This window comes from Muntiacus reevesi, chromosome 3, assembly GCF_963930625.1.
Source record: "Muntiacus reevesi chromosome 3, mMunRee1.1, whole genome shotgun sequence".
NCBI lineage: Eukaryota > Metazoa > Chordata > Mammalia > Artiodactyla > Cervidae > Muntiacus > Muntiacus reevesi.
This window is the reverse complement of record NC_089251.1, coordinates 158695917-158711797: the sequence shown is the minus strand read 5'-3', so window position 1 is coordinate 158711797 and position 15881 is coordinate 158695917. Positions and strand designations below refer to the sequence as shown.

The window sequence follows — 15881 nt, the reverse complement described above, 5'->3', positions numbered from 1 at the left end:
ATTCCACGGACTGTATAGTTCAAGGGGTCTCAAAGAGTCGGACACGACTAGCGACTTTCACTTTTGCTTTATCCTTGACTCCACTTGTATGAAGCATCCAGAGGGGGCAAATCTACAGACACAGTAGGTTGCCTGGTGGCTGCCTGTTGCTGGGAGGGTTGGGAAATGGATGTTAACGCATCCATGCTCTCCTCTTGGGGTGATGGAAATGGTCCAACATTGGTTGTAGCGATGGTTACACAACTGTGACTGTGCTAGAAACCACTGACTTGTATACTTTAAAGGGGTCAGTTGTAGGATACATGAATTATATCCCAACAAAGCTAGTCTTTAAAAACTTAACAGAGAAAATAAATATTTAAAACAATGCAAAACGAAGTCCCTGGGAGTCCACTGTTTAGGACTCTGTGCTTCTACTTCAGGGGTTTCGGGTTTGATCCCTGGTGGGGGAACTAAGATCCCACAAGCTGTGCGGTGAGGCCAAAAAATAAGATAAATAAAAATTGAAAATAAGATGCATAGAGAAATAAACAGAGCAAAAATCCAGACACTCGTTTGCCATAATCAGTGTACCGCTTCAGGTTACTAAAGGGGAAGAAGCGTTTATCTGTATGAGCTGTTTCAGACAGCCCTAGTCACATAGGAGAGCTCTTCTTTCTAGATTGAGCTCAGTGAATAAATATGAAGGGATGGCAGAATTAAGACAACATCCGTGTGTAATCCCTAATGAATTATTATTTTGTCACGTGGCTTGCGGGAACTTAGTCCCCTGAGACCAGGGATCAAACCCATGCCCTCTGCACTGGAAGTACAGAGTCTTAACCACCAGACTGCCAGGGAAGTGGCCCCACCTCCTCTTTTCTGGTCTGTAATCCTTCGTAAAATACTGATGCAGACACGGTCATCAAGGATGCAGAGCTGATTTATTCAGCAAGGGGATGGAACTGGGTCTCCACAGGGCGGGTCTCCCAGGTCCATCTGAAAGGGGGCAGTGCCAGTTTGTAGTCAGGGGTGCAGCTGGACCCGCTCGGCATCACGGCCCACTCTAAGTGCCCCCTGGAAGCACCGGGCCCACAGTCCACCCCACTGCTTGATTCTGAATCCAGTTAGGCCTGTGGTACATCTTGCAGTTCCTTGGAAATGAAACTGTTAACGGGACTAGTTAAGGGGAACTCTGAGGAAGTGACTCAGCTTCTCTAGTAAGTGAAAGTCACTCAGTCGTGTCTGACTCTTTGTGACCCCATGGACCACAGTCCATGGAATTCTCCAGACAAGAATACTGGAGTGGGTACCCTTTTGCTTCTCCAGGGGATCTTCCCAACCCAAGGATCGAACCCAGGTCTCCCGCATTGCAGGCATATTCTTTACCAACTGAGCCGCCAGGGAAGCCTGAGAATCCTGGAGCGGGTAGCCTATTCCTTCTCTGGTGAATCTTCCTGACCCAGGAATTGAATTGGGGTCTCCTGCATTGCAGGAGGATTCTTTACCAGCTGAGCTACCAGGGAAGCCTCAATAATAATTATAGAAATATTTTATTTTCTTTTTTTTATACTATGTCTTCAATATCTGCTGTGTATTTTACACTTACAATTCATCTTAATTTAGATGTTAAGCTTTGATTGCCAATACTTGATCTCTATTTAAATTTCATAGCATTTATAGTTTAAAAAAGTATACTCACACACTCAAGTTGTTCCAAACTGAAAAAAATTTCCAGAACTGAATCAAGTACCAAAAAGGAAACAGAAAAAAAAAAATCATTTTCCTTATCATCTGCATTCTCATTGACAAAAGTAGTTTACTTTTGAAAAAGAATTTGAAGGAAAAGCATATCAGATTCAAAATTATATCAAGGACTTTCCTAGGGGGTCCAGTGGTTAGGACTCCATGATTCTACTGCAGGGATCCAGGGTTCAATCTCTGGCTGGGGAACTAAGATTCCACAAGTCTAGGGGAAAACCCCCCAAAACCAACAACCATTCAAGTTAAATGAATTCACCCACATTGTTTCAAGTCAGTTGTATTAACCTTGACATCAAAGGTTAATGATTGCCTTAATGGAAAAGTACTGCTTCAACTTGGGAGTGGTTGTGGAATAAATAATACTGTTTACTACTATTAAAGCATTCTGCCTGTTTATTCATGTTAGGAAACTTTGTAATATCATTATTATTGATTTGTATTCCAAAAATTTCAATTGCAAATAAATCTGCATACCTGTCTAGCTAGGTCACAAGTTTTTTTTTTTTTTTTTTTAGTATTTACTTATTTGGCTATTCCAGGTCTTAGTTGCAGCATGAAAACTCTTCGTTATGGAATGTGGGATCCAGTTCCCTGACCAGGGATCGAACCCAGGCCCCCTGGATTAGGAGCATGGAGTCTTAGCCACTGGATCACCAGAGAAGTCCCGGTCAGAAGTTTCTATGTGAAGGCTTTAAGCTTCAGGTTTAGCTCCTTCTTACAGTGTGCTGTTGGGGAGAAAACATCTGTCCCACTGCTGTTTGTGGCTTTGATTACTGAGCATTTGGCAAACATTCCCTTTATGTCCAGAAATGCTTGAGTTAGGGAAAAGTAGGGGTAAATCTTTGTGAAACTCTTTCAATGAGCACCGGCCAGTATCATCACACTCATCGTCTTTAATTTCTTTCAATAGTTCTGTAAACTCAGGAAGAGTCGTTACACTGGCACGTATTTAATGAAAACAGTTTTAAGGAACACTATGACACTCTTCAGAGTGTCTGCTTCAGGAAGTCAGATGTGAATATTGTCAATATGCATTACACAATGGAATAAAGCAATGAGAGAACCACCAGTGTCTTCTCTGAAAATTCCCATAAATGCTTGATTTTTGGCTAAATAGTTGAAGCACTGCCTGTTGTAACAGAAATTACACCTGTTTTTTCGCTTGTAGCTGATAGGCTGCAAGACTTGGAAACGTCCACCATGGGCTCTGTTTTACAGGCCACGACTTGGCAACGTTACTTAGCTGTGTTTGCAGGTCTGTTGTTGGCCTGGGGCGTGACTCCAGCCCCAGCCCAGCTCAGTGCTTCTTCATTCATTTCATATCTTGTTCCTTATCTGTTCCATATGCTTAGGTGTGTTTTAGATCATTTATTATTATTGTTTTTTTAAAACCTAAATGGTTTAAGCAATTGAAAAATGATGTTTCGAGCAGTTGAAAAAGGTGTGTATTCTGAATATCGAATATGGCAGCTTGTCACAATTTTCATGAGCATGAATTGTCTTTATCATGACAGGTGTCCCCGGCCTGCTGTGGCAGCGGCCAGTCTCTTCGAGAGATTGCAGCTAGCTGCCTCTGATGCTCCGTGAGGGTCTCTTCCCGTTTTACCCAATACCCGCTGGCGAGCTCAGGACTTTCCACTGCAGCGCCTCTCCGGAGCCTGAAGCCAGCAGACTGGGAGCCTGGATTCCAAAGGCTCCGAGTGGCCTCAGTTGGCATATCTTCTAAATGGGGTGAAGGGCAGAGATCAGAGTAGCCAGCGGCATTCGGGTGAGTTGAAGTGTATCCTGCGAGGGTCCTGTGGGTACACGGGTTAGTCACAAACACTGAAACACAGTTGAGATCGATTTCTTCAGCAATCTTTCACCCACAAAGCGGGTTATCGTTCGGTGGGGTTAAGCTTGTTGATCTGACCTCAGAAACACTTCCACGTGGGCCGTGCCCTCTGGTCTGGATTGCAGCTCTGAGCGGCGAGTCTGAAAGCTAATATTTGGTTTGTCCTCCTCTCTTATCCCCGGCCTGGGTCTACGCTTAAAAGGAGAAGAGGCAGCTTTACAGAATTTGATGCTGATAAAACAAACGCTAGCGTCCTCGGGTCGTTTCACTGAAGGGGCCGCTGCCTGCAGCAGCAAGAAGAGTTACTCTGGACGTCTCCACCGAGGGGGCGGGGACCCCGTGTGGCACCTTCCGTGGTCCCCAAGTGTCACGTGGCTCCCCCCAGAGGGCAGAAACAGGACAGGCCCCACGTCACCCCCCAGTCCCTTCCCCTGACTCGGGACAGGCCCTCTCGCAGCTCAGGAAGGCCCAGGGTTTGAGCCCGTGGCTTCCAGGTGTCTGAGTGCGTGCATTTTTCTGCTCCCACACACGGCTGCTATCAGGCGTGGAAATGAAGTTTTCCAGTTGTTGCAGAGAGGACAATTCTTGACTCCATGTTGGAACAGTTTCTTTGACTTACTGTTCGTCGCTTTTGATATTGTACAGAGCAGCCTGCCTCAGAGAACCCTGCCCCTCTGCCTGTTAATGAAGTGCCTTTGTTCAGAATCTATCCACCTGTAGATGGCAGGAGGGAAGAAAGGAGCACATCCCCTGCCTGAGGCTTGCCATTCTAGGAGATGTTTGCAAGGTTACTGGTCTTTTTACTTTGCTTCCTCACTTCCCCCCATGTTTGATCTGTAAAAGATCCTGGCATCCAGCACTCCGATAAGATGGTTCTTTTGAGGCGCTAGCCTGCCGTCTTCTCCATCAGCTGGCGTTCCGGATTGAGTCATTTTCCTCGCCTCCACACCTCATTTCGGATTCACTGGTCTGTCGTGGGGCAAGCAGAGCGAGCTTGGCCTCGGGAGCACGGTGACTTTGGGGTGCGGAGACGGGACAAAGGGGAGGTGGCTCTCACGGGAGCCCCTGCCCGTCTCTGCACTGCTCCCCGCGCTGGTCCAGCCTCGCCTCCATCCTCCTGCAGGCGCTGCTGGGACCCCGGGGGACGCGGGTGGTGCCGCTGGGGTTCAGGCAGACACAGACAGTGAGGGCTCCGCTCACGTTCCAGCAGGAGAAGCAGGCGGGGAGGGAGACAGAGAGGAGCAGAGAGAGAGAGAGAGAGGGAGACAGGGGGAGAGAGGGAGAGAGATGGAGAGGAACAGACACAGGCAGGGAGGGTAGATCCGTGCGCTTATGCCCAGCACGAGGAGGGGGGCAAGGCAGGGTGGTGAGGGAGGGGGAGAACGCAGACAGGCTGGGGTGCGGAGGGCGGCCCGCGGCAGCCTCCGACGGGACCATCAGAGAAAGCGCCTCTGAGACTCTGAGGCCCGAATCCTGGACCGGAGCCGCTGGGCAGGGCGTCTGGACAGAGAGACAGCGCGCAGACCAGGCCTCTTTCGGGAGTGGGGGTGGGGGGGTCCCCCAGCACAGGGGCACTGTGCGAGCTGGTGGCTCAGCCCCCCGGCACCCTCCTGGGGCCTCCTCCAGGGAGCCCGCCCTGACCAGCTGTGAGCCCGGCTCCAGACAGCCCCGCGAGACCAGCCGGCCCCCATGAGGCATCTGCGTGCGCTCACCCAGCGCTCACCACCCCAGACCCGCACGGTCTCGTTTCTGCCCAGGGGGCTCAGAGCCTAAGGGGTGCACGGGGCTGTGTCCCCTCAAACCCACGTGGCGAACCCTCACCCCGGTGTGACGGCATTTGAAGGGGGCCTTCGGGAAGCCGGTAGGTTTCCATGAGGTCACGTGGAGAGAGCGCCTGCAGGATGAAGGGCGCAGAGCCTTCATGAACCGGGAAGAGGGTCCCCCCCCAGACACGAGTGTGTGGGGGCCCCTATGGTAGACCCACGGCCTCCTGAGCTGTCTGCAGAGTTCGGTCTCAGCAGCGGAGCTGACGGAGCTGGAGGAAGGAGACAGAGGCCGCTGCCTCCGGGATCCCCGGTCCTCCGCACCATCTCAAGGGGCCGCCCGCGGAGGGCTCAGAGGACGGGGCTGGGGGCCCGGGGCCCCACAGTTCTCGGCTTCTCTCTCTCCCCCAGGTCCCAGAGGCTGGGCGTTAATGGGTGGGTGCTGACGGGGCCCAGTGGGTCATGAGCAGCACGCTCCTGGCTTTGTGTGTGCTCTTGGGCTCTGCGGGGGGAGGGTTTCCAGGACGCGAATGCAACTCCATCAAGCTGGCCCGGAGGACACCCCCAGACTGCGCTGCAGGCCGAGGGCATCGTCAAGCGGTGACCCGTCCTGATGAGCTGGGACCCCGAACGAGGGGTCCTGCTACGGTGGGCAGGGAGCGGGGAGGTGTAGGGATGGCAGGTGGGAGACGAGGCGATCCTGCAACTGCAAGGTGGGGTGCCAGAGGCCAAGACTCCCAGACGCAGACCCAGGAGCAAATGGACACAGAGTCCCAGCCAGCTGGGACGCGTGTGAGGGGAGAGGACACGGGAGTTGGCCGGGGAGGCCACCAGGGCTCTGCAAGCAGCCTGGGGCGGAGGGGCGGGGGTATGCTGCTTGGCCGTGTGGCTTCCACGCCAGCTCTCTCGAAAGTTCTGCAAGGTGCCTACTATTCTGTGATAATTCCCTTTCCGCTTAAACTTGCTGAAGAGGGTTTTTGTGCCTGTAACTAAGATTCCCAATCAATATTCTAGAACAGCGCCGTCCAGTGGAACTTTCTGCCTTCACGGAAATGTTCTAGAGTCTGGACTCTCCAACTCGGGAGCCCTGGCCTTGGTCGGCCACAGGGCTCTTGATATGTGGCCCGTGAGGCCACAGAACGGAATTTCAAATTTTATTTAACTTCTCTGGTGGCGCAGTTGTAGGGAATCCACCTGCCAATGCAGGAGAACGAAGTTCGATCCCTGGTTTGGAAAGAGCACTCGGGGAAAGAAATGGCAACCCACTCCAGGATTCTTGCCTGGAGAATCCCCATGGACAGTGGAGACTGGTGGACTACAGTCCAGGGGGTCACAGAGAGTCAGACACGACTTGGCAAGTAAACAGCAACAACAAAGCCATTCACATTTAAATAGTCCCTGTGGCTGGAGGCGCCCTCTTGGGGGGCACAGCACTGTGATATAAACTTAAGGTGGGGCGCGCCTCAGGACTAGCTGAGATCTCAGTGGCCAAGCTCATGGGGCTCGGGGAACGTAGGGCTCGGCCTGGGTGAGCCGGGCTTCCTCCAGGAGGACCAGGGCGGCAGGTTTGCCTTCAACACAGTTTAGGGATCCGGGCACAACGATCTGCTGACGGAACCATACGCCGCAGCATGGACGGTGGGTGTGGCGGGCAGCGCTGCAGAGGAAGCCCAGGTGCAAGGTCAGAGCGCTGCCTAGGTGAGCAGAGAGACGCCCAGGTGAGCAGAGAGACACCCAGGAAGGTGCCCAGGTGAGCAGAGAGACGCCCAGGTGAGCAGAGAGACGCCCAGGAAGGTGCCCAGGTGAGCAGAGAGACGCCCAGGTGAGCAGAGAGACGCCCAGGAAGGTGCCCAGGTGAGCACAGAGACGCCCAGGTGAGCAGAAGACGCCCAGGAAGGTGCCCAGGTGAGCACAGAGACGCCCAGGAAGGTGCCCAGGTGAGCAGAGAGACGCCCAGGTGAGCAGAGAGACGCCCAGGAAGGTGCCCAGGTGAGCAGAGAGACACCCAGGTGAGCAGAGAGACGCCCAGGTGAGCAGAGAGACGCCCAGGAAGGTGCCCAGGTGAGCAGAGAGACGCCCAGGAAGGTGCCCAGGTGAGCAGAGAGACGCCCAGGTGAGCAGAGAGACGCCCAGGAAGGTGCCCAGGTGAGCAGAGAGACGCCCAGGAAGGTGCCCAGGTGAGCAGAGAGACGCCCAGGAAGGTGCCCAGGTGAGCAGAGAGACGCCCAGGTGAGCAGAGAGACGCCCAGGAAGGTGCCCAGGTGAGCAGAGAGACGCCCAGGTGAGCAGAGAGACGCCCAGGAAGGGAGGAGAGGAAGCCCAGGGTCAAGTGACCTAGCAGGACGGGAGGTGGATGACGCAAGCGGGCCGGGGAGAGGCCCCGGAATGAAGGGTGCCCGGACGGATCCTTGGGAGGCAGAGCGGGTCAGAGGGCTTCAGTTTCAGCTGAGTTAGGGAGTCGGGCAGGAGCAGCCAGACTGGGCGGCTGAGAGGCGCACAGGATGTTCAGGGCTGATGGACCGGGGGGAGGCTTGTCAGGGAGCCCCGTGGCGAAGAGCAGCCCGCAGTGGCCGGCAGCCTGGGGGTCAGGGCGGGCCTGGGCTGAGTTTGGAGCTTGGAGGCTCGCGTGGTACTGCGCGTCTCCAACAGGGCCGGTCCACCGAACCACAGGGGAGCCTGAGAAATACAGGTGTGTTGTCTGAGCCCTTTTCTGAGGGTTACCTGAGTCGTTTGCACCTCCGAAGACCTATTCTGAAATTAAATTTTTCTTACGGACCTGTTATAAGGAATGTAATTCTAATAATTAGGTAACTTTTCTGCCCCTCTACCAGGATGTTTTAATTAATTAATTAAGCCACGATTTGCAGCATTTGGGATCTTAGTTCCCTGACAAGGGATCAAACCTGAGTCCTAATCATCGGCCCACCACGGAATTCCCTAGAAAACGTTTTAAATTTGTTGTTTTACTTTTTTAACTTATTTTTTAACGGGAGGAAAGTTGCGTTACACTGTCGTGTTGGTTTCTGATGCACAAGGATGCGGATCAGCTCTCTGCTGCGTCCTGTTCAGATGCTCCCTCGTGTCCGACTCTCTGCGACCCCATGGACTGCAGTCCACCAGGCTCCTCCGTCCACGGGGTTCTCAGGGCAAGAAACCTGGAGTGGTGGGTCACCATTCAAAGAGAGATTTTCTCCTGTGTGTGAGACAGCCGTGCGAACATGAAATCAAGAAGAACTGAAAAGATCCTGACCTTCTGCCCAGAGTAGGTTTATGGTGCGTCCGCATGTGCTTCCCAGAGCTTCTGGCAATGTTGACAGACGCCCAGTTCTGCGGACATCTCGGGTCAGCAGCTCGGGCTGGGGCTTAAGGAGCAGAGGCAGGATCTGGGACAGCTGCCCTCCCCCGAGCACGTCCCCATAAGGAACGCGTGTGATCTGCGAGGGGGCGCAGGGGCGGAAGTGACCCGTCCACACCTGCAGGGCCCACACTGCCCTCTGGTGGCCCGTCCTGAGAACTGCAAACCGGCGGGAAACCCTTCTCCGAGCCGGGTTTGGGGTGCCGGGGCTGGGGGTGGGGCTGCAGGGAAGCTTTGGGAGGAGGAAGTGAGCTCAGGCGCTTCTTCCTGCCGCGCTCTGCAGTTCCTCCCCCAGCCCCAGCCCTGCAGCCCCTGCCCCGCACGCCCCGCTTCCCTGGCCCGCCAGCTCCTTCAGAGCATCTTCTTGGGGAGACCATCTCCCTCTGTGTCTGAACTTGCCCGCCGCTGCCCCCTGGGCCTCCCCGTGTCCCCCACAGCACTGGGCACCCTGTGCTGGTCACATCCTTGGTGTGACTTGCTTGTTTCCTCGGTCTCCTCTCATCAGGAAGAAAGCGGATGGAGGGCCGAGTTCTGTTGGCATGGCGAGGAGCTGGTCTGAAGAAACGTTTCTGTGAGCAGACCGAGCCGCTCTCCATCCGTCCTGGGGAGAACCTTCCTAATCGCGCCTCAGGGCACCCCCTTTCTTGCTGGACTTCCCCTGCCGTGCACCCCTCTCCCAGCGTCTCCGTCAGCCCTCAGGAGACTGAGACCCCGCCCCGGGGTCACCAGGACCGCCCTGCCTCCTCCTCATTTCACAGGGATCCTAGAAGGTTTTGTTGGAGGAAAGGGAAGTCTGAGGCCACTCGAACTTTCGGGGGACATGGGAACCCGCGTCCCAGCCCCACAGACATGGCCTGGGGACCCGCGTCCCAGCCCCTGGGCACCCGGGTCCCGGCCCCGTGGACTGTGGTCTGGGCGGCCTTCTGACCACTAGCCTCTTTTTGTCCAAAACATCAGGGACAGTCGCTCATCTGGTGGCGTGAGACTTACATCAGTTGTTTTATCATTCACCTCAAGGGCTTAGACATTATGCTTCCACTGCGGTTCCTGTCAGTCTTTTGGCTCAAGTCCCACGTGGTTCCGGATTTTCCTGGATGTTTTCTAGGTGTAACTGGGGATCTTGTGTGACTAGGCCAGAGTTTGTTGTTAGCACAAATCTCAGGCTCTGAAAATGTGCTTTAAATTTATGTGCAGAGCCTAACACTGCTCTTAATTTCTCTTTAAAAAAAAAAAATCGTTTCTTCAGTCTGAGCATCTACCTTTTCAACTGCTATTTCTGACTAAAAACAAAGCCTGATCGATTGGTTTCCAAGTCCACAGGTTTACCTGATAAAGGGGCAGAGTTGGAAAGAAGGTCTGCAGGCCTTGGCATGTGTCCGCCTGATCAAAGTCTCCAATTTCCCAGTCCACCCCTCAGCCCAGAGCAGAGCCCGGGAGCCCTGAGGTCAGGGTCTGGCGCTGAGCTGACTTCCCGTTCCCTCAGGGAAGAAACCCTGCGTGGATAAGGCTTGCGGGAAACACTGAAATCCTGGAATTGGCGGCCAGCAGTGCTGTTTCTGAGCTGAGACCACACCTACGATCTGGAAATCCTGACTCTCTTGCCTAAGCTCAGGTGCAATGAGAACAGCGTATTGAAAATTGTTTCTCTGCCAAATGCTTATGTGATGTTTTTCCTCGTCATAGTGAAGTGACAAATACACACCCAGATTGGACACGTGTCATACATGAGGGCTGTTGATTTTAGATCCTGAATTAGAGCCGTTGTTGGGGAATCAATTAAATGAAACTGGGAAGTCACGGGCTCGACACTGGAAGGTTGACAAGATGTGTCTCTGAGAAGAGCCGGCACATCCTAAGGACTGCGCTTTGCATCGCCTTCCTGAATGAAAGCGCAGCTCCTCTTGTCTGCAGGGCAGGCCTCCCCGCGGCAGCTGCGGTTCCTGACCCTGTGCTGTTGCTGGTGTCAGGTCCTGTCACGGCTTGTGTTCCTGTTGCGCTGTTCCTCTCCTGCTGGAAGCTGGGCTTCAGGAGCGGCGGGCCCTGCCCCGCGGCTCGGAACCTCTCGGGACCGCCATGGGCGTGCGGTCCCAGCTCAGGAGGTGCGCTCTGACTCAGCGACTCTGCACAGGGGACCACGTGTTGAGTCCGCGTGTCCGTGATGAAGTGACCGCCACTGTGTCCCGGCGCGGACAAGCAGAGGTAGTTGGGGCGGGTGCCTCCCGGGAAGGGAGGCGTCCTCGTCCGGCGTCCGGCCCGGGAAGCCGAGCCCCGGGGCAGGGCCGCGTCTGTCCAGCCACCTGAGCGGCAGAGCCGGACCCCACGCCCCGCGTCTGACCTGGGATCCCGGGTCACACGCCGTCTGGTTTCTGTCCTCGTCCACGAGCAGACTCATTACCTGAGAGGCCTCAGAGCGCATGAAGTCCAGGATCTGCTGGGGCCCAGAACCGGGTGACCCGGGGGTGCTCTGGACACTGGGGACCCAGGTCTCCCTCACCTGCCTCAGGTCCCAGGGACTTGGGACGCAGATATGGCTACTGGCCTGGTTGGTGGTGCTTAGGACAAGTGACAAGCGGGATTGGAGAATACAGACAGGGTATTCTGCATGAAAGGTGTCTGCAGGCCTACTTCACATCCTGCAGAAGATACCTGCACTGGTGGCTGAGGATCAGCGGGACGTCGGGTGAGCTAAGGCCGCAGACCGCCCTGCCCAGGCCAGCCCCTCTCCCCGCCTCATGGGTGACAAGTGAGGGCGGTAGGTATGGACCGCAGCCGCCGGTGTTGGGGAGGGTGGACCCCTGGCCTTGCTCACGGACAGCACACGGCCGGGGGCACAGAACCGTCCCGACCTGGGCCAAGGACGGCCGTTTGCCTGCAGCCCCTGGTGGTGGCCGGGGGCTCCCCAGGTCTGGCCTGGCAGTGATGCAGCACCTCTGCGCGCCCTCGGCCTGGGCCACGCCCCCCACCCCCGGAGCGACCTGGCGCGGGGCGGGGACTGACGTGCGCGGGGTCTTGCTGTTGGCTCTGGGGAGGCGGGTCCTGACTCCAGTCTCCTATCCGGGTCTCCTACACGCGAGACGGCAGCAGGTAACTCGTCAGCTCCTGAGAAGCAGAGCCTGAACGTCACAGTTGTCTGCGATCCACACACAGGCTGACCTTTGCCCGCCCGGCAGACAGGATGTCGGGGATGTCACGGGCTGGTCCCGGGGCAAAGGGGGGCTGAGACCGCAAGTGGAGTTCAGCTGCTGTCAGCTGGCCTCACGGTGGGGAGCACATCCGGGTTCTGGGGGGACAGCTGGGAGGACGGCGGACTTGGCTCTGAGGCTGCAGGGAGGTAGCGGGAGCCAGGGAGTGTGGGCGCCTCAGAAACTGCAGGCAGTGGGGCTTGGAGCCTCCCGGAGCCCCTAGAAGGTACGCGCCCTGCCTTCCCTCCGTGGGCCCACCTCAGACTTCCGACCGCCAGAACCACTTCCCAAGGCGCTGTTCGACCCCCCGCCACTGGGGCTTGTTGCGCAGCCACAGACCATGCATGCGAGTTGCTCTCTCCAGCGCAGTCTCTTCCGGGGGGTGTTTTCTGAACTCCCTCCGGGGCCGCAAAGAACTCCTCGTGTGTTACCGCCGGCCCTGAAATCCAGCGCGCCTCCTGCCTGAAGGCTCTCAGGAGGGACCCCTGTGCTGCTGGGGAAGCAGCCCCTAAAATGACGGCAGAGACGTGTGTGTGTGTGTGTGTGTGTGTGTCCGAGGGGGTGGTCTGGCATGCAGAGAGATATGTGTGTGTGTGTGGGGGGGGGGGGTGGTCCAGCCTGCAGAGAGAGAGGGGTGTGTGTGTGTGTGTGTCCCGCCTGCTGACACACACAGGTGAGGAACTGACCAAGAGGGGAGAAGAAATGAGGTTGGAGAGCTGATGACCAACAGCGTAGCTTCTTGCTTTATTTCTGTACAAAGAAAAGATGGGCGTGAAGTGGCACGTGGGGGCACCCAGCGGAGACCATGGAGATGGAGCCTAGCAGCCCGCCGGCCCCCAGGCCTGCTTCGCTGCCAACGCAACCATCCACTGTCTCCTGCCCGGCTGCCCGGGGCGTGCACACACAAACACACACGTGCACACACTCAGCACTCACACCTACGCGTGCACACACACAGCCATGCCTCTGGCCCCCAGGACGAGAGGGGGCCGGCTGGCTGGGGCAGAGGCTGGCAGGAGGGCGGGAGGCGGGGAGGCCAGACGCTCACCTGCAGACCATCACCCGAAACAGTAGAGAAAGGCCAGTGTCAGAGCTGTGCTAGAAAAATAGTACACTTCATAAAACCCGTGTTTATTAAAAAACCTATTCAGAAAGTCTGGAAAGCGTAATAAATACCATAGAGTGGCCGCCCGTCTCCAACACAGAATATAAAGCGTGAGCACAAGAGTCCCCTGTAAACATGGACGCGGGCTGGGGCGCAAAGTGCTGGGCGTCGGGGTGGGGCGGGGGCAGGTCCCTTCCCTGGTGGCCTGAGGCCTCAGCAGCTCAGCGCCCCCTCCAAGCTAGAACCCCACGGCCCTCGGAGAGGCGCGGGGGCGCGGGGAGCCAGCCCACGTGAGCAGAGTGCAAATCAGATCCTCCTGCGGGGCCGGGGCTAGGGAGGCAAAGGGACCCCGCGGGGGGAGGGGGGGCAGGGGCGACACCCCGGTGAACACACTGGCTCCATCAGCGGTAGGAGCGCTCACAGGCCCACCGCCTTCCTAACAGCGACGGGGGTCTGGGATCGCTGACCGCCCGACCTGGGGAACACGGGAAAGACCACTCTCCGCTGCTCTGACACGGGGGTGCAAAGCTTTCACTGCGGGGCGGGGGGCGAGTCAGGTGTTTCTCTTAAAGTGGGGGCGCACGGTGGATGAGACTAGAGTGGGGACCCCAGAGGGTCCGGCTGGGCGGGAGGCCTGCGATCCAGGGCTGGGAACCTGCGTTCTGTGAACCGGGGGTGTCTGGCTCTGTGAGGGGGCAGGGAAGCCGGTGAGCCTGCTGGCGGCCAATCCAGGCGCACATACCCCGCGAAGCCGCACGTGCGCGGTGGAGGCGCAGCGAACGCGCCTGCACTCACACCCCGCCCGCTGGTCAGAAGGCCCAGCTGCGGGCCGCTTCACTCAAGACTGCTTCAAGTTCAGTTGAAAATGGGTTCTTGACTTCTCCGGGGGAGTTTTTGCAGAAAGCCTCGTTTCGGAGGAGGGTGAGGGAGGGGGGCGCTGCGTGGACAGTCACGTCGGGCCATTCAGTAGAGCTGGGGGGATCAGAGAGGTCAGAGTGGAGGGCTGCACCAAGGCGAGCCGAGCCCGCGGGCCGCTCAGAGGACACGCCGACCCCTACCAGCGCTGCACCTCCTCCTCCTTCTCTCTCCCTCCATTGCGAGGCTCCAACTCGAAGCAAATGAACGAACCTGCCCACAAGCCCAGGACAAAGGCCGAGGGGCCAGTGGACCAGACGTTCTCTGCGCAGCAAACAAGATACAAACGATCATGGTCGATTTCCGGGAGGGCAAAACCTGTGACCTGGGGCCACTCGGGTTTGCCTAAGTGTCCAATAACAGGTGAAACCGTATTTATGTAGAACGAAACCCTTGCGGGCAGAAGTCTCTTGAGCCTCGGGGAAAAAGCACTTTCTATTGAGAAATATGAGAAATGCCTCAAAGGGTTTTGTGGGAAAACAAGTACATGGATCTGGTCCCAACTTTTCATTCTGTGTGGTTCTGAGGGGGAAAAAAAAGCCTCGTGGAATAATTAAAGCTTCAGCAATATGCTTATATTTTAAGGTCTGAAGACCGTTAGACCGAGCTAGGGAGCTATAGTTTAGAGTGCGGCATTCCTTGACTTGGGGTTGGGTACCAGAGTGAGTGGAGATAGAGGGACTTTTAAATCCTGTCTTGGCGAAAACCTGGCTGAGAACAACATGCGCGCCCTCCCCGCCTGAGTGTAGGGGGGCCCAGCGCTGCCAGACGCCGCTCACTCCCGTGTGCACACGCCCATTAGAAACATTAAACATCCCTGACACTTCAGCTGAGGACAGCCCTGTGCGACAGAAACACAACACACGGCACAAAAGTCCAGCTTCCACAAAGGGCACCCTGCCCTCTGCAAGAATCCGGCTGCTCGCCTCTGGCCCCGGGCGGGGTTGCGGGTGGGGGCGGGGGGGGGGGGCGGGGATGGAAGCAGCTGAGCTCGGGTTTCCCCCGGGCACCGCGGTGCTTCCAAGGACCAGGAAAGGGACAGCCAGCACTCGGGGGGAGCCCGGGACCTCTCGGAAGTTCGGGACGGGAGTGGAGCAACCCTCCACCAGCCCCTGGTCCTCGTCAGGGTGGCACAGGCTTCGGCTGGCTCCTTCCCGGGCGAGGGGACACCAGGGATGCTTGTGAAATGCGGCCACTGGTTCTGGGGTGGCCTCGCCCCCCCGCCAGCTCTGCAACAGGAGAGAAGGCGGGGTCTCGGTCCGAGCGGGGGGCTGGGGGGCGGAGGAGACAAGGGCTCTTTGGATCATTCGGGGGCACCAGGCGTCCGCCCGCCAGTCACTCAGCCGTGGGCGCAGGGGCCGGGCCCCCAGGGGCGCTGCCGTAACCGACCCCTCCTCTCTGTGACATCCAGGCTGCGTGCCGGAGGTGGGACCAGGTTGCTGACTTTGCAGCTGGAGGAGGCATCGCTCCACAGAAACACAAGCCGTGTGCAAGGCCCACGGGCCCGGAGGAGCCCCCGGGTTCTCCGCACGGACGGGGCGCAGGAAGGGCTCCGTTTGGTTGGTGGGGGCGGAGGGGGCAGATCGGCCCGGCCGCGTCCGGGGGTCACCGTCGGATCCTCTCCCGGCTGCAGAGAAGGCGCGGGGCTCGGCTACAGCCGCGTGGATGTGAGTCTCTTCATGCCCCGGCGCTGGGCCAGGTTGGACGACAGCACGGGCTCCAGCCGCGGGGCCTGAGGGGCTCTGTTGAGAGCGAAGTAGGTGGCGGCCATGGCTCCCTGCAAACCGAGGGGGAGGCGGGCTCGCTGAGCCTGGGCGGCCGGTGGACCCGGGCGGGAGCACTCAGACATTGGGATGCTGCTCTGACCGCCGCATCCGCCAGCCCACCGTGAGCTGCGCAGTGACGCAGACCCACCGTCCGCCTGCGCAGTGACGCAGGGACGCAGACCACCGCCTGCGCAGTGACGCAGTGATGCAGACCCACC

At 57.3% G+C, this 15881-nt stretch overlaps 1 protein-coding gene across 6 annotated transcripts in view; it reads right to left on the bottom strand.

Annotated features, from left to right (window-relative positions):
• Positions 1 to 12987: 12987 nt before the first annotated feature.
• Positions 12988 to 15881, bottom strand: part of RPS6KA2 (ribosomal protein S6 kinase A2) — a 331320-nt gene continuing 328426 nt past the window's right edge. For all 6 annotated transcript variants that reach the window (XM_065930995.1, XM_065930997.1, XM_065930996.1 and 3 more), the window contains one exon: positions 12988 to 15674. In XM_065930995.1, coding sequence (XP_065787067.1) covers positions 15549 to 15674 — 126 coding nt within the window. In that variant the 3' untranslated portion in view covers positions 12988 to 15548. The remainder of the gene's footprint in view (positions 15675 to 15881) is intronic.